The sequence below is a fragment of the Drosophila virilis genome, chromosome 4 (genome assembly GCF_030788295.1).
Source record: "Drosophila virilis strain 15010-1051.87 chromosome 4, Dvir_AGI_RSII-ME, whole genome shotgun sequence".
NCBI lineage: Eukaryota > Metazoa > Arthropoda > Insecta > Diptera > Drosophilidae > Drosophila > Drosophila virilis.
Window position 1 is genome coordinate 24,916,618 of NC_091546.1, and position 24,865 is coordinate 24,941,482.

The following is a 24,865-nucleotide window of genomic DNA, read 5'->3' on the forward strand; positions in this document are numbered from 1 at the left end:
TTCTGGGACTTTTCAGCATTATATTATTTATTTTTACAAAATGTTGTTGAGTTATTTGACAAAAACTACCTTTTGCCCCAAAATAGCGTAAAATTAATTATCTAATCAAATAAAAACTAAATCAAATGCTATTAGGCATCTTCATCCAGCTCGTCCACATCCCAATCCCAGTTGGGGAAATCGTCCTAGAAAAACACAACATTTGAGTCAGGTCCCTTATGTCGATTCGATGGCTACTTACATATTCGTCTAGGTTGCCTTTTTCCTCGGGTAAGGCACGCGGCGAACACGCCACATACGCTACGCCCGAGTTATGACCGGAGCACTCACAGGTTTGACTGCCTATAGGCGTGGCACTCTGGGCTACACGCTTGGCGAAAATGGTAGCAAGCCGCATAATCGGATACTTGCGCTCCGGCGCCAGTTTGCGTGCACTGAACACCGATCCGTTTGTCTCCAGCGCCAGCGGTGTGCATATGCCCAAATTGCTCTTGGGTATGTGCACCTGTTTCCGTGTTTCGGCATCGCCCTCGGGGAAGCGTTTCGAGTAGACCAGCTCTCTGTCCAGGCCAAAGAAGTGGCGCAGTTTTCGCGTGCGCTCAAAATCGAATTCCGTGTCCGCTAAAATGTGCAGATTGACGCCCTCCTCCAGCATGAACTGCAATATGGATGTGTAATCGAAGCGCATATCCTTAGCCGCGCAGCTGCTGCACGACAGCAGGATGAAGGTTTTAGATACACCCGGCCGGAAGTTCAGACGGGATGCTGTTGAAATGGCCATTAGGATATCGCTGCTGCTGCCATTGCCGGTATTAATGTGCGCAAAGTAATTGGCCAGCTGCTCGGGCTTCGATGTGAACACATTACGCTCATAGATAATGCTTCGCGGCCTGTCGTAAGGGGCAACGCCGCCAAATGCCACAACTGCGTAGCTGGAAACGGAACACAATTGAAGGATAAGCTATTGAAGCCTTCAGTTTGCTGAACTTACCGATTGTTGGTTAACTTGACAGCCTGCAGTTGCTCTTCAATGCTGGAAACGACGCTCATAATGCTCTTGGACTCCTTGAGATTCTCATTGCAGGATTTGGCTTCCACAATGAAGACCACATCGCTGCTGCGTGGAATATCAGCGCCACTGAGCTCCATAAATGTTCCCTCCGACACATACGAGCCATTTGCCAACTGACAGCTGTAAATAACAAGAATTAGTTGCAGCGTTAATTTTAGTTTCAGTGGATTGCCCAAGGACGGGTGCATCACTGTACTTTACTCACAATATACACTGATCCGGCACACGCATGGGCACCTTAAGCGTGGTACATGTCTCAATATAGGCCAGGGCAGCAGCACAAGCGCCCTTTACGGCCGGATGACCCGGACGAATGGGCTGTGACTTCATGCCCAGATCTAGGCACATCTCATAGAAGGGTGTGGGCTCCACGACAGCGCTGCAGGCGGACAGAATGCCCGAGCGGAAGAAATTGTTACATATTTGGGTGACTTCTTTGTTGGTTGGCTCAGTCCTGGCCAACTGCGTTTGCTGGCAGTGCTGCAGGCTCCAGGAGTCCGTGAACTGCTGCGTTTGATTCGTAATCAAGCTGTTGGACATGGTGTACTCATCGTAGGGCTCGTTATTGAGCGTGCCCAGCAATCCGGCTGTCCTGGCAAAGTACCACCCGCTCACCTCGAACCAGCACAGATCGAATTGCACATTGCAGTGCAAACTGAATTGTGTGTCCGAGATTATGGACAGAATGTCTAGCTCGCGATAAATATTAACCGCTCCCAATTTGAGTGGCAATATTGGCTGCGGATTGCCATTGACGCTAATGTGCTGTGGATATGTGTGAAGAAGCAGTTAGTTTACGAGTAGATAGAGTCCTCAACATGCATAGCTTACATCCGTGCCAAGATCTATCTCGATAAACTGTCCATTCGCTATGAAACTCAGCTTGCGCGTGGAAATGTCCCCTGTTTCTCGACCAGCCAGCGGTTGGGTCTGCCAAGATAATCAAGTATTAGTTATTAATTGAAATATATGCTAGGGTATAGAAAGTCGAAGTAAATTATCCTACCGCTGGTTCCAGCAGCAGAGTAAAGTTGCGCTTGAAGAAATCGTGAGCCAACAAATAGCTGCACTGCCCATTGCGTCCTCCATTCGCCAGTTGCTCAAAGTTTAGATTAAGACCCACAAAACGCTGGTCAAAGGTCATATAGTGGCGTGAGTCGATAAGCAAAGCGCGTGCTGTAAGGGCAAAGAGTTCAAAATTAATCTTTACTTTAGGTTCTAGGCTAAATATCGCTTTACATACAGTAGTAGGGTGGCAGCCAGGTCTTGGGATCTAGATGGGCGCGCATGTTGTACAGCTTCATGATGATGGACGAGTTTGTTTCGCTTAGTAAGCTCTGAACTTTGGAAAGCATTTTATACTCTGGAATCTCCTCGAATTTGGGTGTCTCATTGAACGCATGCCAGGACATGGGCAGCTTTTGTTCCAGATCAATAACGCCCACCTCCGGATCGAATACGAATTTGGTCTTGGCCTCTCTGTACATGTCCGCCGTTTCCAAGGCATTCATTGTATAGGTGCGGAACTTGTTGCGCAACAGTCCGTATAGCTGATGAATGCGATACTCTAGCTGCAGCTCGTCGGCTATCCACTCCAATTTGGCCACAATTTCGTTGTACTTTTGTACGACGATCTGCACCTGTTCGATCTTCTGCAGCTCCTTGATCTCTTGCCAGATTTCGGTGAGCACCTCGTTCAGCTCGGCGCCAAATGGCACCAGTTTAAAGTACTTCTCCTTGATAAAGTTCCAGGCAAGCGTCGAGTACTTTTTAATATTCGTGATGGCATCGTTCGCCTGGATATCCCTGTATAAGCGTTCCGCATCGGCAGTAAAACTGGATACCTTATTGAAATAGGGCGACTCGGCCAGTTCATTGGTCCGTTTGTATATGAAGTCAAACACCTCCTTGCTCAGATCCCAAGCGCTTGTCTCTATAAAGCTGATGATCTTAAACATGTGCGGCTCGAATCGCTTGAGTACATTCTTCCAGTAGGTCTCAGCCAGATGCCAGAATTTGTGCCACAGGTTCTCAATATACTTAATGAACTTGATGTGCAGCTCCTTCACAAACTTGTCATACTTCTCTATGCCCTTCTCCATAAGCGTAGAAATGTAGCTCAAGCTCTCGCCATGGAAGAAGCGACTGATTGCGTCTAGGACATTGTTGTAGGTCGTTTTTATAGTATCTATCAGCCACACAATGCTGTTACGCAGCGCCTTGCCTGAGTCACCCATGGCCTGCCACAGCTCGGAGAATATCTTTGGCAGCGACTCAATGTGATCCCTGATGGCCAGCTCATCCAAAATGGTCAGTGTAAAGTTGACCACATTTTTAATGTAGAAATCATTCGCTTCATACGACTGATTAACAAACAGGCGTAAATCGTTCAGATCCTCTTCCAATACGCTTAGCTGACTTATGTCGTCAACGAACTTTTTATTGTACTCCTTGGCCGTGCTCCAGATGACGCCTACCGACTCCACAGATTCGGAGTAGACAGATTTAATCCAGAAATCAATGCCATCGGAGAAGGAGTTATATATGGAATTACCCACTCCATTGATCTTCTCGCGCAGCTCGTTCTTAATGTTCGGACGCCAGTGGAAGCGACCCGTGATAAGACGAGAATGGTTCATCTTTAAATAGGAGCTCACATCAATAATGCGGATTTCCTCGTAGTTGCGCCAGATGTCCAGATAACCACTGCGTGTGTCGGGTATATAGCCCACCATTTGCAGATTCTGGCTGGCATCCTCTGTCAGGTTGAAGTCCATGCGTGCCTTACGCTCCGCAACATTCACATAGACATAGCCCGTGTGATTGGTGTCGGGTGTATCCCAAATAGTCGCATTCAGGCCATATATAGGATACTGCGAGGTGGGCAGCAGCCACAGGCGGACCGTGTGGTATGGTGAGCGACGTTCGTATTCCACCTCACGCTTATTGAGATCCAGCAGAGCCAGGAACTTGCCATACATGGGGGAATAGTCGCGCTTGTAGTGCGCTGTCGACTCCGTCTTGTAGTATGAGGGACGCGCGGCCAGCGTGCCATTTAGCTCTACGTCCAGCTCAGAGGCCGGATGATAGCCATACAGCTTGAACGTGTAGTTTGTGTGACCCAATTCATGGTATAGGTCCCGCAGCTGTGCGCCCAACGTAATTAACTGTTCGGGACTGTCAGAGTAGTTGATGGTCAGATGCGCTCGAAGCAGATCACGCAAGCCACGATAGTATATGGCCCTGCAATCGATGTCCTTTTCGAGGTATGGATGAGCCACTGTCCAGACAAATATTTGATGATCACGATCTCCCTTACGCAAAGGCTCCGCATTCCAATGGAAGTTGCTGCGAATATTTCTGGACTCTTCATACCGTCCAGTGCCGGCCCATTTCAAGGCCAAGTCCGCATTGAAATTCTTGTCGGTAAGGTAATACCAGCCAGACGCGGACAGATTGCGTTTGGGATAGAAGAGTTCCAGTGCAAAGCGCTGCGATTCATTGCCATTCTGAAAAGATTTAAATCGAGTGCTTATTAGCCTTAATATAATTTTTTGTGTATTATTCCCAAACCGCTTACCGTGCTAAAGTTGCCAAGCTCCAGGTTGTAGCCTATCCAGGCTGTCTCCGATAGCTCGATTTTGGTGTGCTGCTTGACAACTTGTGGATTGACATCCTCGTACCTTGTGGTCAGGACGACGGCACGATTAGGATGTACGGCCACAACCTTGAACTCCTGAGCCGTGAGAGTAGTCAGCACGTGCAGCTCTCCGGTTAGATTAAAGTTTTTCGTATTGCGCAGCTCGAAGAGTTCAATGTGTTTGATATCCCGGGCTCCAGCCGGATTCCGCATATCCCTTGAATTCACATAGTGTATGCCCAGAGGCTTCATATCATTCTCCAGGGTAATGTCCGTTGTGTCCTTGTAGATGGGATGCTTTTGTATCTCCACGCGCTTATACTTGCCGTCTAGTATTTGTTGTGTGTTGTAGACAACCTTCAGATTGCCCGAATCCAAGTTGGGACGTTCCTGCAAACCGTAGGAAACATCCCCACGATGCCTTGTGGTCAATGGTACTTCAATTTCGATGTTGCCATTGAGATTGTGGTTGGTGTTATCGCTGTCATAGTTGCTTCTCAGCTTGAAAAAAGCGCTGTCCTTGGGCCAATTGCAGCGAACGTAACGATAGCTGTGACCACTGTTAAAAAGGTTCAAGATTGGTCCCGTCAGTTAGTTCATTAATTAAAATTAGTTTTAACTTACCTTTTAGTGGTGAACTCGAAGTCTGTTTTGAACCAACTTACATTCAGGAAGGGTGTGCTGGAGTTTACTGCACCATGCATGTTGCTCAGGGAGTTAAAGGACACATCCAGATCGGATATGCGACGACTTGCCGGATAGTCCAGTGCACAGACCAAGTTATGGTACTCCGCATTGGGCTTGTCATAATGTCCGCTGAGTCCAAATGTATGCTCACCCTTGAACTTGGGTGTTGTCAGCTTCGCTTCGAATTCTCTGCGACTGTTTTGCTTCTGCAGCAGGGTAAAGTCACCCTCCACTATCGAAATATCCTGCTTCACACCCCACTCCACATGAGCCAAGCCCTTCAGAGCATTTGTGTCATTGTGATAGTTGAGATGCGCTGAGAGCGTGCGCTGCGCTTCCAGCGCCTCGTATCCGCCCAAGATGTAGATATCGGGATCTGTCAACTGTTTGCTTATAACATTGCCGCGATATTTGCAGCTCAGCTTATGAGTATCTCCAAGGGGCAGGGGCAGTTGGGTCAGCACATCGAAATCAAACTCGTCCGTGGACTTGTAGTGCAAGCTGCCGTTCACATCAAGATTCCATTTCGAATCGACGCTCAGACGTCCGCCTGTTTGCAGCTGTTGGAATGTTTTGCCTGGATTTAAGTATCTGGCGCTGGCGTGCACAATGCGTGGCTGGGCTTCAGGTCGTTCCATGTAGCTCTCCAGTACAAGCTGCAGATTCTCGGCCAGTATCCAAGACCACAAGCAGCTGCCGCGTCCAATATGCTTGCCAATCTGATACTCGCCAATAATCTTGCCCCCGTCAGCGTGTACACCCACCTCGGAGTGAAGATGCACCGAGTCGATGCCCAGCTGCTTCCAGGGTGTCTGCAGGTTCACATCGCCCACCACGCGTCCCTGCTCCTTTGGCACCAGATTTCCATAAAAATTAATTCGCGCTATTTCCGGTTCGGTGCTCTCCACCAATACAGAGAAGTCCATTGGTCCATTGCTGCCGCTGACGCTGTATCCGCCAGATACCTGGCACATTTTGCCATCCTCAATGGCGCTGAAAGAGAAGCGTATTTTCCTCGGGCCTGCCTCTTGTATGTTCAACTCAATGACGCCATCACGACCACCTGACTTGGGCTGGACACGCAGCGTGACATCTATAGGCAGGGTATCAATCATACGGACGACCCCCTTAACATCATAGGTGGCCATGTTGCGATACAAGTTGCCGATGACATCATATCGTTTCGGATCGTTTTGATTGCGCACAATGGTGCCATGCATCGAGATATTTCTGTAGTTCTTCAGCGGTGTCCACACTTCAATATTGAACACATCCTTCTTTTTGTTAGCACGAGTACCATACGAAATGCTCTGACCATCGCGACTTAGGAAGTTCAAATCGACATTTAGCTGTGGACTAGGTCCTTTCGTCGCCAGCACTGACGTGGAAGCCAGTTTCAGTGGCAGCATTGTGGTATGCACTTTGCCATTGACGTTGATATAATAGGCTGGATCAGTGTGCCAATCCGTTTCAATGTGCAGCTAGAGAGGATTGGGACAAGTTATTGGGCGGTTATGTTAAAGGTCCTTCGGGATAGTCACCTTATTGACATTGCCATTGTCAGTGACCTGGAAGCGTATGTCAATAATATTATCCACAGCAGAAAAGTCCTTCTTAAAATAGGCATTGCATGCATAATGCGGAATGACGTTCGTTTCCAGTAAGATGCCCACTGAGGTTTCCAGGAAATTGTCTTCGTTCTAAAGGGAATTTCGGAATTATTGAGTCAGTTTATATAAAAACAGGAAGGTAGGGCATTTTGTGACTCACCTCTACAGCGGCAGCTAGGGAGAGATGTGTGTGAGCTGTCGTTGAGGTAATGTTGCCTTTGTAGGCGTTGTCATCGAGCTCTACTTTGCCATTGATGTTGATTTCTGGCAGCTGCTCGTACGGCGTAACTAATTTTAGTTGGACATTGTGAGCCTTGGGCCTGACATTGTCTACCACTTTAGTGTAGTTTAGCTCGAAGCCCATTTCCTGTGACTGGGTTTGGACATCGTTGATCATGAAGTGCACGCGCTGATAGAACGAATTAAAATACAAATCAATGTGATACTGAAATATGGACTTCAAGTCCTTGGCTGCGTCGAACGGTGTGGACACGGTGAGCACATTGAGCACATTGATATAGTCGGGATAGTACAGACGATCCCTGAAATCAAGTCGACCCTGGGGTAGCTGCACGTTGCCCAAAATGAAATACAAATCCACGTTCTCTTGTATATCCACTTCACCAATAATGGTGGGCCAGGCCAGAGTGTCCACCTGGAAGTTGACAAAGTACGAGATGTACTCATCCTCGTCTTCCTCCTCACCCTCTTCTATTATAGATTTGGGTGGCTGGAAATCATCGTCAAAGTGCAAGTCCAGTAGCATCTTTTGGCTGCTCAGTTGATTGACCAGCTTCGGCTTGGGATTACCATTGATCTTGACGCCAAGCTTGTAGTGCGAGAGTTTGCCGTGAAGCTTAAAGATGAAGGTATCCCGCTTGAGTAGCTGCACAATAAATCCGTTCTCCTCGAAGCCCACCAATGGCGTGAACACCAGATACGAGTATTCAAAATCAGTCAAGTTGTCCATATGCCAGACTCCAGTAAAGCCCAAGGTCGCATTGTTCCAAATGCCACGCATGTCTACGCGCTCTGGATTTACTTTGGCTAAGATGGCAGCTTGCTGGAAGCTCTCAATGGGCGTGGCCAAACTCAATTTAACGTCAAAGTCCAGTAGATTCTTTATGTCCGCTAACGCCTCGATGCCCAGGGCTGCAGTTGGCGCTCGCACCTCCGCCACAGCATGACGCTTCTTCTCATTTAATCCGAGGCGTCCGTGTATGGTGCGGAACTTCTCCAGCGGTGTTGTTATGTTTATGATAAGCATATTATCCGTAAACTTTCTCACATACCCATCCATTGTGAGGGTAAACTCGCGAACTTCAAACTCCAGAGAGGCTGCTCCTTGCACCTGGCGCTGATCGTTCAGCATAAACATGGCCGCCAGCCCGCCCTTGCGATAACCTTCGAAGGGGCTGACAAGTGAGACTGTGCCGGAGATATTCTGATAGCGCTGATTTCGTATGAAGTCCCAGTCGGACTTGATGCTGTAGGTGTTGAAGGTATCGTTCTGTCCCTTGTAACTTAGATAGAGATCTGTGTCGACTCTCTTAGGATCCTGCCAGTGCACAACCCTTACATTAATGGTGGGTATGTCTTTGATGGTGCTGTTTATGCCAAAGCGCACATCAAAGCTAACAAGCTGATCGCGTAGGTCGTAATCGCTCTTATAGCCCAGCTGCAGTTTCTGATCTTCCGCCCAGGAAAGCGTTGAATTAATCAATATCAAGTTATGCCTATTGTAAACACCAGCTCTCAGCGTGTTCGTACGCCAGCCCTCGAAGGGTGTGTTAATCTCCGCGTGCAGCCAGTTGTGCAGTGTCTTGCCCGGCATAATGCCCGCATTATAGCTGAACTCAATAACCTCGGTTATGCTCCATGAGGCATGTGCCTTGCCATAATACGTGGGACCACCCGTGTAGGCGTTGAAGCCGCAGTTAATTGTGCGTTCCGGATAGGTTACCATTATGTTGCCGTCGTAATGCTTATTGCCCGGATTGTTATACTCGACGAGCAGGCCTAGGCGTTCCGATGGATCACGATTGGCATCCCACTTCAGCTCTAGGGAAAGTTCCTTGCGTTTTTCAATGTTCAGCAGGCCCACTTTGATGTGCACATCACGTATTCTAGTGAAATATAAATTGCAAATTAGCCGACTTTTGGCGTTGTGGCTTCAACTTACTTGTCCATGTGAATCTCCAGCTGCAACAGCTTTGGCTGCTCCGATAACAGTTTTGAATTGATCCAATAATCCTTTTCCTTGACCTTCAAGCGCACCTCGGCATTGGAATTGCGATTATGAGCATTGGATGCATATTGAACGGTCAGTCCGTACGGATCCTTGCCGTATTTGGCCTGCAGATCGTAGAAGATCAGCAGCTGATTGCGTCTGTAAACAATATTAAGCGAAGTCGTTTCAAACGAGGGACTCTCCACGATCATTTTCAAATGATGCAGTGCCTGCACACGCGAACTGCGATCCTTGTAGTTTCCCTTAAGGGCGATTGAGTGACCCGTAAACCAAGAACCATTGATAAAAACCTAAAGCCATAAAATAACTGTAGTTAAATGTTGCTTCGACTACGCATAACCAACCATATAATCCTTGGTTGCCTTTTCGTTGACTTTCAGACTAGCTGTGCAGGAATTAAACTCCGGTACAGACACATTCATGTAGGCATCAATCACAAAGAGGCTGCGACGCGGCAAGTGTACGGAAAACAGTCCGGTTATCTCCTTTTCAGGCGCATACTTGAGACCCACGATAACATTGTGCTCGGTGCCGTTTTTACTGCGCTCCTCATGCCTGTGAAGTGAAGAGCTATGTAAAGCAGATCGCTAGCAATTACGAATTTACCCACTTAACCAATATGCGGTAGTCGATCTTCGATTTGGGCAGCTTTAGCTCCAAGCTGGCACGTGTACGCGAGCCCTCCAAAATTGCATCTTCAGAGCTAGAACGCGCAAAGATAACTCGCACCATGCTGGTGTGGTTAGGATTGATATAGTTGGGTGCATTGTTGTAGGTCAGAACGCCCTCGGTATGTCCTTGTAGACTGAGCCATGTGGCATTCGAGGCAAAGTTCAGTTTTGGATAGGCAGTTGTGCGTAGCTTCACATTTCCACGATATTCAGTTTTCGATTTATCGCCATTATTGACTAGACGACCGGCAAAGTTAATAGTTTCGATTTTGCTTGCCTGGAACTACAAATCGAATAGAAATGAATATAAGCAAAAGCATTGAAGCAGCTTATACCAATGCCAAAGTGCTGCACTTACCCTGTAATTCACGGTCATGTTTGTGGAGGTTGTGACTTCGCTTTGTACTATGTTGCCGCTGACCAGCGCCTGCAGCTTCTTTGTCTCAAAGGACAGATCCACGTCGTGCTGCTTGATGCCGTTCTTTTCATTGATCTTGATGGAGCCGACCACGCCGGTAATCTTGACACCATTGATGATCAAAAGCATGCGTGGCTTATAAATCCAGGCCGTAAAGTCCTGATAGCGTCTAAGCTCCATGGCCAGATCCAGTGATCGATTACCATTGTTGTCCAGATACACATCGAGACGCCTGTATTCGGGATTGCCATCATAGCTGCATCCGGCGGATGCACGACTCTTGCCATTGACGAATGCCACCGATGCATTGAAGGCGTTCGATAGACTTGTCAAATTGGCCACCAGGATGCGTGGTATTTTGGAGCCAGGAGTGGTGAACACTAGCGTAAAGTTGTTCTCCTCTTCCTGCTGATCCCAATTATACTCAAATACATATTTCTTGGCCGTCAAATCGGACTTCTTGAGTATAAGACTAAAGTTGAGCGGACCAGATAGCAACAAACTGGGATAAGCGGCTGTCGCATTGCTCAGATCGGGCACACTATAATGCGAACACATTTGCAGTCCAATGGCACTGTCCAGCACGGGCCAGGTGCACGTGGAATTGGAGCTGCGCTTCTCAATACCAGGCTGGGGCAAATCTTGATCGTGTTTAACCACCAGCAGCTCAGAGCGTGCGCTGAAGATTTCGTTTTTATCCTGCGGCAGATTGAAGGAGAAGGAAATAAGATTGCGACCACGCATCTTCAAGTTGGCCTCCACCTCTGAGTTGGAGTACAAATTGCTCTTGACTTTAATGCCCGACTGGCCCCAGTACATGTCTGTTTGCATAGTGGTAATGACATCAACGGACACAGATGGCTTAAAGCGTCCCTGCACGTCGAAATGCCAATCAACGTCTAATTTATCCAGATTACCAGAAATGCTCAGGTCCACAGAAGAAGCACCAAACGCGTGTATAGCCAGCGGCATACCCACAGCCAAAGGAACGCTATACGAGGCGTCTAAAAATACACGTGACTTTGTATAGCTGAAAGGCTTGCCGGACAGCAGCTTCTGCGCCTGGTAAAGGGGATTAAACTGTTTGATTAGTAGCGCCACCTCGGCCATGGACTCGATATTGTAGTAGCGCAGATCGTTGCCAAAGACGCGCAGCCCAAACTGCGCACGCGGATTGTTGTAGTCGTACTTCAGCTTGTAGCCCAGTTGATCAACATTGCGATCGATGCCCTGTTTGCGTGCAGTCGCAGAGGCGTCTGCGTTGCGCTTGGATCGCGTGGAGTCTTGCAGATCCTCTTCGTACTCGTATTCGTGTTCTTCCTCCAACTCCGCGCTGTGTGCTGCCTTACGCTTCAGACGCAAGCTCTCCAAGCTAAGCAGATTCTCCAACGTGTCATCCTCCTCGGCGCTCTCATTGCCCAGCCAGCGATTGAAAAAGGAGAGCTTCTTACGCAACAGCTCACCATTAAAGGGCCCCTTAGGCCCAAAAGCATTGGCCACCAGCTCCTCAAAGCCTTCGGCACGTGCGCTGAACTCAAAGAAGTTGACAGATTGGCCAAATAGATCGGCCGTAAAATTAACGCTGGCTATGCGCGGTAGGTAGGAATCGGTGCCAAAAATAAGATTTGCATCGGTTGTTGTGCCTGTAAAAGGGTAGCATTTAATTAAGATTATATATAATTAAAAAATGTCATAATTCACATACCAAAATTATACTCATCAAAGAACAAGCTGTGCTCATAATTTCTCGAGAACTTGCGTATATCCATCTTGAACTTATCGGCGAGCTCATCGTTCAGCAGCAAGCCCTGCGCCTCGATGCGAACCGGCGAATTGGACTTGGCCAAATTTGTTAGATGAGACCAAACAAATGATCCAACCTGATTGATCTGCTCATGCTCCAGTATGGACTTGATTGCACCAATGTATATATAATCTGGACAGCGCATGGTCTGCAAGTAGCTGTAGATGCGCAACTCTGAATTGAACGTGTAGTTGCCATAGATGTCCAAGAAGTAGCTGCGATACTTAAGGCAATTGACGCGCCTGAAGGCGAGAATGCTCTGCAGGCGTATGTCCACTGGGACCACATTATCCTTAATAATCAGCTGCAATTGCTCTGCAAAGCGGGCGGATATAACGCCTATATTGCCCAGGCCTTTGAGCAGTATAATCAAACGCTCGCGCTGCCTGCGATCACCGCGATATCTTTTGAATTGACTGAGGAACTCTGTCTCCAGTAGATTGACAATTTGCGCAACCCTGAGATCCTCCCCGCAGTTGTCGTGATACTTGCAGTAGCTGTGCACAACAGCTGTGGCGCCCAGTGTGTACTCCGGGTCCAGTTTGTTTCTCGCATAGTCTAGAATGGTGTAGAAGGTTTCCAGAGTCTCCTGGTCAGGTCGTGTAATAAATGACAGCGAGGTCATCCAGCTGTGCGCCATTTCTTTGGATAGTTTCTCGTTCACAATTTGATCGCGCATCACTTGATAGGACGCAGTGCTTCCTATATAGGGCAGCGATTCGAGCACGTGGTTCCTGCAATTGATTAGCAAAGTAACACCTTATCGCGTGACCTTCGCTGGGTTCAATGCATTTAGAGGCTACTCACTTTCCCTGTGGGCAGATGCTCGCCGCACGCTGCAATAGCACAGTCAGCGTCTTGTAGTCGAGACTCTTCGAGGTTTGCAGAAAATTTGTGAACACATCGATAAACTCGCGCTGTATATTGGGGAAGCCGACGGCGCACATTTGGACCAGCAGCTCGCGGGCTGCCTTGATCTCATCGTGGCTGGGCTTAACAGGCGGCGTGTGATCAAAGATGAGCGCAGAACGCCTCTCAACCAGTTCGATATCTGCGTTTTTTAGAGGGAATGGATGATATAGGATCAGCGATGCCTAGAATATAATTGTATATACCACTTACTTTTCTCCAAAAATTCACTTATGCTGTAGGTATCTTCGCCCTCCAGCCGCAGAATGCTTTGCGCGGTGGTCAATGCGCCAGAGCTGCCATTCGAAAAGGGCACCAGCAGATGGCTCTCCATGCAACTGATCTCTCGGTAAACGTTGTTGTCAATGGTCAACTTAAATAAAAGTAAAAGGTTATTGAAGACCTTCAAAATTCGGCAAGTGCTCTTCAGATATTATTTAAAAGTTATGGAGATTATTAATTGTAAGTAAATAATATCCTATCTGAATATGAACTTGGCTTATTTCTTGTTCATTTTTTATTTATTATTGGCTTTTATTTATTCACGAATAGCTTGGTTTTCAAATTTTCTTATATTTTCATTAATTTGTATTTTGTTCAGAAACTTACATTGCAATAACTCTGAGAATTTAAAATGGGCCAAATGGTCTTGTCGTCCCGGAAAGTGTACGGCGTCGTTTGCAACACCGATTGTGTGGCATAACGTCGGCGACACGAGGATATATCCTTGGTCTTGCGTATGGTCACATAGGCGCTGTCGGTGGATTCCAGCGCATAGTGCACCTGACAGTCGCCGGATACATCCGTCTCAGTGGTATTTAAGTCGACATCGAAGCGCAGCATGGTGTTTTGAAAGCTGGACAAGATGCCCTTTTTAAAGTTCAGAACCCAAGGGGTCTCCAGCTCGGTGGGACAGACTTCGCTAATGAGACCATCGTGAAAGGCAAAGCGCAGCAGATTTTTAGTCAGGTCAAAGGCCAAATCGCTGCTCTTGGGATGCATATTGTCGAAGTCTGGTAATGCTTCTTCATCATCTCGTGTTGTATCGCTACTTAGGCTATCATAGTAGTCATATACATCTTTGATGGGCTTTTCCTCAGAGCCAGCGCTGTCATTGCTGATCTCCTGCAGCTTATCGTAAAGCTTAACGGTATTGATACGCAGGTAGCCTTCACAGGCCTTGGGAAAGAAAATGTCCAAATTGGCCTTCAAAAACAGATCGGAACTGTTATCGCCGGAACCGGCGAATTCCGTACGCAATGCGACCGTATAATCATATTTGTAGACATTTTCACCATAGCCGAATTTCGAATTTGTCTTCTCACACTGCGGTCGACCGCAAATTCGCGGATCCTTGAGTGGATCTGTGAATGGCAGAGCAAAATATCTTCAATTAAAGTTTGTATATTTCAAAATTGTTAAATAATTTGGCAATTATTATTATTATTATTAATTATTATTTTACTTTATTTTTAATATGCCGAAAATTTCTTCATTTGATAGTCTGGTTCGAACCATATATTATATTTATGTACAACTTACTTTCCCTTGCCGCCTGAGACTGAGCTATGATCAGCACCAAAAGCAGGCAAATAGCTGTCGGAGGATTTGTTGCGCCCATGCTGGGGGGGCGTGGCTTGTTAGTGTCCCAACGTTATATATGGAAATTGTTTAGCTCGAACATGGAACAGCTGCTGGTGAATATTTATGTAGCTGCAAAGGGTATATAGAAAATAGCAATATTGATACTCAATTTTAATAATTGCAATTTAAATGTGATTTACAATGCAAATTGCATTTATGCATATTAAAGTTTGCGGTTTGTGCTTCGGCTCACATAGGATTCCCCACAAATACACACTCAAATTGAATTTCCATGAAAACTTCATTAGGCAAAAATTAGGTTTCAGTAAAGCTTATCAACTGCACTCGACTTTAATTATATAGATTTTACATCCGATTGGACAATGGGCGTGGCTAGAAGCATTTCCCTGGCGACATGCTGACGCAGCCAGAAACACATTTATAAATCGTTCAGTTGTTGGGAGTGGGTTAGGGGGGGGGGGGGGGGAGCCTAGCAAGACGAGCCGTTACTTTTTGTAATATTTGCAAAATGATTTTGCACTCAAATAAGTTTTACACTTGTTGGCTTTGATTGGGGTTTGTTGGCCACGTCGCTGGCTCCTTTGAAGCTCTACTCATGCATGTGGGCGTGGCGGAAACATTCGCCCATTATTATAACGCCTTTTGCGCATTTCACTTTGTCCCGACGCAAAGCCAAAGCAAATCAATTGAATTTCCACTTGATTCGACTTAAAACACAGAAAACCAAATCAAAAAAAAAAAATATATAAAACCCGCCAACAATAAAAAAAAATCAGTCGAAGACCCAACCAAACGCAGCAGCCCTTCATCATTAATTCCAGCAATAAAGTGGGAACAAATCGGGGCATAGGAGGTTGGAGGCGGGTTGCGGGACTTACGACATTACGATTGATGCCAACTGTTGTTTGCATTTGCATTTGATTTTAGAGCAGGGAAAAAATTGTGAAGGTTGTAGTTTTTTTGCACCCCCGCGTTTGTTTTGCTCTTTGCACTTTGCGATGCATATAAATCGTAGCTACAGTTGTGGTTGGGTCGGATTCCTGGTTTTGTGCTGCTTCCAGTCCGAGACCTGGTTCTAGTCCTGGTTACTGGCTGCTGTTGGATGTTTGCTGACAATGATTGCGGGGCTGCAAGAAACAGCAAAAGCACTTAACACTTTTTTTGGCGTGCGTTCCGGGTGCATGTGACCTGCATATGCATATATACATACATACATACACACACATGTATGCAAGTATTCACATGCATGCGTAAGCATAGATATATGTATATGATTGTGCATGCGTGTGAGTGTGTGTGCATATCAATTCTTTATAGCTTAGACTGGTTTAGGTAGTCTGTCAAAATGTTTGTATGCGGCTGTCACAGATTGCATTTCATCGGGCTAGTGCTTACATGAAGGGTGAATAATGATTACAAATCGTCCTGACGACGGATTTGTCGCTAAATTGCGTTTCCATGCCAGTTTTATCACTGAAATTACGATTTATACGAAAGGAGACGAAAGCGCGCGTTTACTGTAGTATAGAGCTGCCAGATGTCTCAAATCGATGTATGCAAAGATAACAGCAGACAATAATATATTAGCTTATTGGAATAAGACTTCTTTCATTTTATTTAGTATATACAAATTAAAAGCACATGTCTGTCAATACGGGATATTTATTATTCATATCTAGTTGTGACGTACATTATAATCGCTTTCCAAATGCACTGAGCAGCATACTGCGTGTGTAAGTGTTGGAAATGTCGCTCTATTAGCCAAATCTGTAATCAATTGGGCAGCACTTACATACAACATGTTCGATAAATTGTGAAATAAGTGCTCATTGTAAAAATAATTGGATATTCGAAATTGCAAGAGGAAAGCTTACAATTTGTTACAAAAGTTAAACTCACTCAGAACGAAAACAATAACAACATACTACTACCACACCTTGAACACAATTAATTGCTAATTAAAATCCCAGAGCCAAAGTGTGTGTGCCTGCTACTGTTATGTATGTGTGTATATATGTACATACATATGAAAATAAATACATGTGTATAAATTTCGTGAAATTCGAGCTGCAGTAAACAAGCTAAAAACTATTACAATAATTCTATTGTCGATGTTTATTTTATTATCTGCGTATACGTTAGCGACCCCCGCTCGGGTTATCCCCCGGCCGCCTCTTGTCCAGTGCAAATCAGATAAGCGGCTTTTCTGTCGCGCGCGCAATCACAACCAGTGCAAAATATACATACATACATGTATGTATGTATGTACATATGTATACTGTATGATGGAAATAGTGTGTAATATGGAAATGTTGAGACCCTAAGTTAATTTGCTTAGGGTTTCAGTGGTTTTCCATGCAATTATAATGATCAGAGAAGTTCTCCTTAGATGTGCTTTAAGCGTGGTATGCTGCACACCTAATTCCCAAGGAAAACTCAATTATTGCATTTAACGAAGGTAAGTTAAGCAAATGCAGTGCAAGTTGTGTGATACATTTCAATCATTTATGAAAAAAAAATATTGATTAAATTATTATATGTAATTTGTATTTTTATACAAGAACTTTATTTTCGATCAATTATTTACAATTATTCTCTAAAGTCACAAAATATTAAATTTAGGAAAGATTTTCCCATAATTAAGCTTCACAACAATTAATAGACTCCTCAAAAGTTTGCCGCAGATTTCTATTTGAATCAATATCAAAGTAAGACGAAGTAGGAAAATAAATAATTTTGTAGGGTATCCACGTTTAACCTTAAGCTGGACATGATATTGTTATTTAAATACTACACGTTTTTCCAATGGAACTGTCCTCCCTTTGTCTCTGACTTTTTGATCTGATAGTTTTAGCAAAAAGCTTGACAATGGCTTATTGGCAATTGGCCATACTCTGTGAATGAATAAGTGGTACTCACACTGACTCAAACATGCCAATAAAATCTTCAAAAATAAAGCAAAAAAAATGTAAAGAAAGCATTAAAAGCAAATGTGCACATACATAAATCGCTTGTCATCTAATGTCGAACGCACTTTGACCATCCTAATGCAAGCAGCACAGACAAAATTTCGGTTGTTTGGTCAAAGCCAGAAGCCCAAGCGCCATTTGTTTTCATATTTTCCTTGCCCACCCACTTTAGTGGGATACACCCACGCTCACACACACACACACACACTTTCGCAGCGTAGCATTTTCCCGGCTTGGCAAACATTTTTGTAGAAAATGCAATTTTCAAGTGAAGGTGAAGTTGAGTTAAGAGCTGTTTTTGGAGGCGGAGGAAGCAGACAAGTTCACATACATAGGTAGAAACTTTAGCAGATTGTTAGCGATTGTAAAAACAACAAAAAAAAATATCATATTTTCTAGCAACGAACTGCATGTACGCTGCCAAATCTATTGTTAAGTTACATTTTAAATTTGGGCATTAAAAAGAAAAACGATTAAACTAACAAAAATTCCTATTAAAAAAGCTATATAATAAGTACGTACTAGCTGGAATTATCTAGCTCTGTTTGATGTTCGTTAACATCCTAAATGTTAGCTATAAGCCTGTAGTTTGTTTGTTTGCCATGCCATGCATTGAAAATAGTTTCTTTAAAGATCAAAAACATTAGGTTTAAAGTCGGTCGTAGGAAAAGTTAAGTCGACTTCCTCATTTTCAAGTTGAATTCAATAAAACGGCGCCTAAGTGATCTGTTGTTATACACATGTAACATATTGAAAAGCTTCACTGAACAATAAGTTAGATAAAAATGAAACATTTTTAAAGAACACAGCCTTCTACTGCTGGCAGCGGTTATTGAAAAATATTTTTGTATGTTCCTCTGAATGTGGCCCTGCGTTAGGGTATGAGAAATGTCCAAATTGTATACAAGCATAAATTCTCAACCAAATGCAATTACGTTTGCTGCAACAACTTGCAGCACGGCGCGGCATTGGGGCAGATACAATGGTGAAGAGTTAAGGGTCTTATGCATAAACAACCAGGCGGCAGGGAGGTGGCATGCGTGCGGCACACACATGTATGCATGCATACGCATGTTTGTAAGTCGGGAACTGCGACGGAACGCAAATCTAATAGCGAAGAAAGTTGCATATGCAAACAGCATCAGCTTCAGCATCAGCTTCAGCTTCAGCATCAGCATCAGCTTTGAAGAGTTGCTGCTACCAATTATATTGAAGTCCATGCATTGCCATGGGAGCTGGGAACAGTGCCTGTTACTAGCATGTTCATGTCTATTTAAAGGCTTATTGAAAGCTCGAGTGCAGCACAACAATAAGAACAACAAACACAACTACAATTGCATGAATTTGTTGCACAGAACTGCAAAGCTGTTCGTGCCACAAACGCTGACCCCTTTGCCCCGCCCTTTAATACGCTGTGCAAGAAGAGAAACAAAAAATGTTGCTACCCAATATGCGTTTGCAGCGGCTTCTATTACTTTTTCAGCAAAATTTTGCCATGCTACCTGGCTCAGTGTGGGCGCTTCGCTCGTTGCGCCTAGGCGCCTTGTTATTGTTGGCGCTGCTCCATTGTTTTTGTTGGTTCAGCAGGAAGGCAGGCCATCCCGGCTAACCGGGTGACTGGTCCTAATGGCTTCCAAATGGGCGCCACGTTTCGTCATTGCCTTCACGTAACCCGCCCAATGCCTGCTTGCATGTATGCAATGCATTTTTTTTCCATGTTCAATAAGGACAAAGGGCTCCAGGGTGTAAATTGCGAGTGTGGGTTGTCTGTATGGGTGTGTGTGTGGGTGTGGGTGGGTGTCAGTGTGAGAGATGTACCGGCTGCAGGTGCTCTGTTCCATTGCTCGCTTCCATTGGGGCCGGGCGAGAAAATGGCAAAATTGAAAATTATGTGTATCACTTGAAAAATGGCTAATAAACGAGATTAAAATTGCCAGCGGCGTGATTTTCAGTTTCTGCTGCAGCTGCATTTGCCGGAGAATGTATTCAATGCGAAATTGCAAGAGAATGCGTATAAATTATAGCCCAATCGGCAATATGCGTTCGATTACAGTAAGGGAAACGATATCAAACAGAGGGTAGTTACGCAAATTGCTTTTCTTCAAATCCAACAAGTTCGATTTTAGTGAACACTTTGAAAGAAAACGAATTTTCTATGGCTGAATCTTAGATACTCATGCAGTCATATTTTTCAAAAAATAACCTTTTGTTGAAATTGCGGCTGCGGCTTTTGTCGAGATTGCGGCTGTTAAGGCTACAATATAGTCTGATAGGGAAAAAAGAAAGCGAGTGAGAGTATGATAGAGAAAAAGATAAACAGAGAGGGAGAGAGAGTGAGAGTGTGAGAGAGAGGCAGAGCGAAAAAGAGGGAGAGGGAGGTTGCAGGTTCAAGGTTGAAGGCCCTCGACAAGGGATTGCTGCTTAGTACCAGCTGAATTTTGTATAAGTTGCCACACTTTCTGCGTATAGATCTTTTCCTTTAAGCGCTTCAGAACTGAGCAGCACGTGCATAAATCAATTAGAGGCCGTATAAAACTCTGAAAACTTGGCTTACATAAAACACAACTTTTAAACTGGGGTTGGCGGAGACGCAACTAACAACTTCAGGCCATAATTTTTTTTAATTACAACGCCATGGGAACTAAGTTTAACCAAAACGAGAACCACATGACAAAACAGCAAGAAAAAAACTAAGTAGCCTAACGACTGTGGCCAGTAACGCAACAAGGCGAAAAGGCAGGCGGTATATGCCAACGATTTAAGCCACATAAAAGCGGCAAACAGCCAGGCCAAAAGAGCCAGACAAACTGGGAAAGCCCGAGCAGAGAGTTAGCCAAATTGCTGGCAAGGCAGGCGATAAATGCTTGGGAACACCTTGGCCCTGGCGCTAGACGCCCGACTCGAATGCCAGCTGCATGTCTCCAATGGGAACACAGTAGCCGGATATTTTTACTTTTCAAATAAATTTGCATAATTTGTGTTCTCGCCTTGTGATCGCTGTGCAAATGTGCAAAGCGGGAGCTGGCATCGAAATCTAAGTGAGCATTTCCAAATTATGCAAATGTTTGCAGGGGTCTGATTCTGCCAGTGTACAACAGTGCGTATGCGTATTGATTTGAAGCACTAAACGGCAAAGGGAATGGCAAGCAAGTCCCTTGCCAGAGTCAGAGCCCCAGCCCCGTGCAATGAACTATGCGAAACTTTTGTACGCAGACATGCGGAATTATCCTCTCATTTGATAATTACACTGCTCAGTGTTTGTGTGCACGTGTGTGTGTGTGTGTATGTGTATGTATTAAGAGCATATAGTACAAGTACTTAGCAACTGATGTAATTGAAGAGGACCTGGAGGCTAGTTGCATGTTGGGGCTTATAATGTGAGCTGGCCAATGTGTTGGCCCTAAGCTCAGCTCAGCTCATGTCGGCATTTGTGCCAAGCAACACTACAAATTTCATATTTATTTATGTGTGAACTTACTTAATTTGTACACATTGAATATTTATTTACCTGAATAAATTTGAATCTAGTGAAGCCAATTAGGATGTTGTCTTTAATAAGCTACAAACTAATAGCTTCATTATTGTTGGGAATGTGTGCTTTTTGTTTGAATTGAATGGAGCTTTTCCCTACTGGCTTAATTGGTGATACATTTATACATGATCTCTGAAAAGCGTAAAATGCATTAATAAAACAGTTCATGCTTAAATCTTTTAGCTCTGATTTCTGTGCGTCAAATCTGTATTTATTTCTAATTCATGTGCATTTTTAGCAACAAAAACTATAAAATATCATGTGGGATTTTGAATGTTGTTACAATAATTAAAATTGTTAAACTAGATAAAATCTATAAACATATAAATACACAAACATTTATCCGCATACATATGAGTTTTGTCAAACTTTTGTACATCTTTTTTTTCTGACCTCACCCCACATAAGTTTTTGTGTGTGGTATTTATACAAATTTTAAATTGTTGGCCAACTTTGCTATTTTTTTAATACTATTTTGTGGTTATTCGATACGCTGAAGCTTGGTCTAAATGTTAAAAATATTGCGTGAAATATTTATGTATTTGTTGCTCCTTATTTGTAATAAAATTTTTGAAACTCCTGATACCAGCTTCTCGTTTATTAATATTAGCTAGCAGGCACTTTGGTACAGATAATTTTGTTGAAATTTATCTAACTGGCAGAGTATAGCATATCTCTCCCTCAAGTGTGCAAATATATTCTGCTCAGGACGACGAGTAAAGCTCATTTAAGCATGCCTGCCCTTATGGCTGTAAAACTGTTTCAATCTTGGAAACTATAAGAGTAAGAGAGTTGAAATTTGAAACATATATATCCTGTTTATCAAGATCAAGTTCTTTTGATACCTTTCATTTTTAAAGATGTTTCAAGCCAGTTACGGCGATCATAGAGCATATAATCATATTGAATTACTTATTTCCCCTAATAAAAGTTTGTGTTAATATACTTGATGTATTTATATATGCAAAGGCATTTTTGCTTGACACAGAATTCAGTATATTTCGTAGTTTCAATGGAAACTATGATAGAAGTAATGACAACCATACTTCTATAACGTCCTGTCTACGGGTTATACCAAAATCCCATCGAGCACTCTGTTTATTCATATTAAACATTTTTGTGAGCATTCTCATGGTTTCTTAAACTTCCGCTTAGTTTAAGCCGTTGCCTTAAATCAAACATGACACAAATCGTTTCACATTAAGCCCACAGCTCAGCTAGTTCCTTCGGCAAATTCACAGCTAAATCCATCACTCTATCTTGTCGTAAGACCGGGGTGAGCATATTTCTGTTTTCCGCCAAGGTGTTGCCTGCTTAGTTAAATGTGTCGCCACGTGTCTACACGCTTTTCCAACCCTGCCGTCATAGTTTAGCGCCCTTTGGGTTAAAGTAGATTGATGCGCTAAGCAGACAACGTTGCGGCAGCCGCAAATTATGTCAAATGTTGCCCACAAATATTAAGAAAAAATACTCCTGAACAACAAGTGGGCAATTTCACCATGAAATTAAATAATTGCCTGTGGCTCTAGCTTTAATACGATGAAAGAACACAGAACAAAGGCGACGAATTTGTCAAAGAGGAAAAACCATGTACTTTTATTTTTTCCTGGGGCGCTGCTTTTACCTGTTTCCACAACTGCATCTTTGAATGTCACTTAACATTTTTCGCTTTCGCATGTAGGGAAAATACACACACACACACACACACACACACACACACACACACACACACACACGCACAAGCGCAAACTGCAATGCAATTTTCGGCCCAACAATCATACGCCGCGTGAAACCGGAAAAAAAACACACCTGAATGGGGGGAAAAAAAATGGGACTGCATGCTCCTTTGTTGGAACTGCTGTCTTTTACTTGGGTTCCATTGTCTTTTTGCCACTTGTGCGCACAATTTTGGGAACTTAAGCAAAGTGAACGAGTTGCAGTTAGTTGGCTTGCTGAACAAGTGCTCCACACGTATACGTACGTATAACATGTAGCATGTATTCTGCAGTTGACAGCAGCTTAAGAGGGTGTGAAGCACTCAGGCAATAACTATCTTATGCGCCAGTAACAGTCATAACTTATTCGGAACACATGCATATGTGAAAAGTTTGGTGTAGAAAATCTGTTTAATTATGGTGAAAATAATTTGAAATATATTTAACTTGATTAGAAAAACAATGCTAAATAGGGAAATCAATTGGGGCTTTTATGTTGCTAATCAGCTCTTTTAATGTGAATATTTATCAATTTAAATTTAGAAAAAGCCTAATCATTCTGATTTGTATTTTTTTTTGTGACATGAATCAGTTTTTAATGAGCCGAAGACTTTCTATTAGAATCAGCATAAGTTCATTTTTTATTTAAGTGTTCATTAAGCTAGGGAAACTATTTTTAAAAAAGTAAGGTTTAATCTCCGCTTAAATTTTCAAAGGGACTTCCATATTGATAAGATTCTTCTTATAGTAATACCCATTTAATAATTATCTTAATAATAGGGTTTCTATTCAAAATGGGTTGTGTAAATGATTCTCAGCGAGTTTTCATCAAAAGTTCCTTAGACTCTTAAAATAAATTATCGAATAGATATTATTTACAAAAACATCACATTTACAAAGATGTGCATGCAATTGCAGTTGTTCTTGTCAAATTTAAATTGAGAGAAATTCTTTAAATACACTTTTACAGTTTCGAAAAAATGATTTGATGTGTCTTTCACTTAGCTGCTTTGATCCCATTGAAACATTCTGTCAATTAAAAGCACTTATCAGCGTAGACATTAGCACGTTTTGCCAATTATTATATTTCAATGCAAATAGAACACTTTTTGCAAGGAACTATTTCGTTTTCAATTTGTTGAAACACACTTTTGCTTAGTTTTGCATATTTCTTGTTTGTTTGTCTGAGGCACATGTGAGCAATAAATTTTGCATCTCGTTCGATTCTTGCACCGAGAAGATTGTAGTATATTGTTGAGCACTCAATCGCTTTGTCTATTTCTATCTCTCTCGCAGTTTGTTATCACACAAAAACACAGAGGGAAGACAAGACACACAGCGATAATTTCATATTTATAAAACTTTTATAGAAGTATTTTCAGTTTTCATTGTTGAACTTTTGAACTGTCTTATCGGCTTATGACTGATGCCACTGCTAACACGTTGATTTTTTTGTTGAAAAAATTCGTTCACATGTGGCAACTTTTTCAATTTTTTAAGGTTATTTTCCAGGTTTTCTAATTAAAACGTGAGTGTGCTGCAGTTTTATGTTTTTGTTGAAGTTTTGCATAGTTTCGGACGTTTTTCAAAGTTATATCTTTGGATTTAATGGTAGTTAGGCAGTTTTTCCACTCGGTTATACACGATTTTTCACATTTGAATGCATTTGGCCGAGGCAAAAAAAAGAAGAAACTCATTAATGAGCCCTGAAAGCACTTCCGGTCTGTTGGACACGCGATTGTTGTATGCAACTGGCGCCATTTTAAACGGTTGTCGGGTAACGGCTTAGCCGTCAACAATGCGACGGCGCAACAGGATGAAATACAAGAGCCCGTACGGGCAACAACTGCAAAATTATCCTTACTTCCGGCTAACGCGTCGAACCCTTTGCGACTCTCGACTTTCGACTCTTCCACTCTGAACTGCGTCCGCTGTGCACGAAGCGGCAAATACGAATGAGCTGCTGCTTGCCAACTGCTGAG

At 43.6% G+C, this 24,865-nt stretch overlaps 1 protein-coding gene across 1 annotated transcript; it reads right to left on the bottom strand.

Moving 5' to 3' along the window:
* Apoltp (Apolipoprotein lipid transfer particle) lies at positions 1-24,865 on the bottom strand. Its single transcript, XM_032437722.2, has 21 exons — positions 24,748-24,865; positions 14,605-14,775; positions 13,672-14,426; positions 13,276-13,435; positions 12,961-13,204; positions 12,055-12,887; positions 10,290-11,992; positions 9,871-10,214; positions 9,605-9,815; positions 9,192-9,550; positions 7,170-9,135; positions 6,941-7,099; positions 5,337-6,880; positions 4,653-5,271; positions 2,316-4,581; positions 2,079-2,248; positions 1,904-2,002; positions 1,278-1,837; positions 992-1,192; positions 242-932; positions 1-185 (listed from the first exon to the last, which is right to left on the bottom strand). The coding sequence occupies exons 2-21, from the start codon at positions 14,681-14,683 to the stop codon at positions 132-134; spliced, it is 13,017 nt and encodes a 4,338-aa protein (XP_032293613.1). The 5' UTR covers positions 14,684-14,775; positions 24,748-24,865; the 3' UTR covers positions 1-131.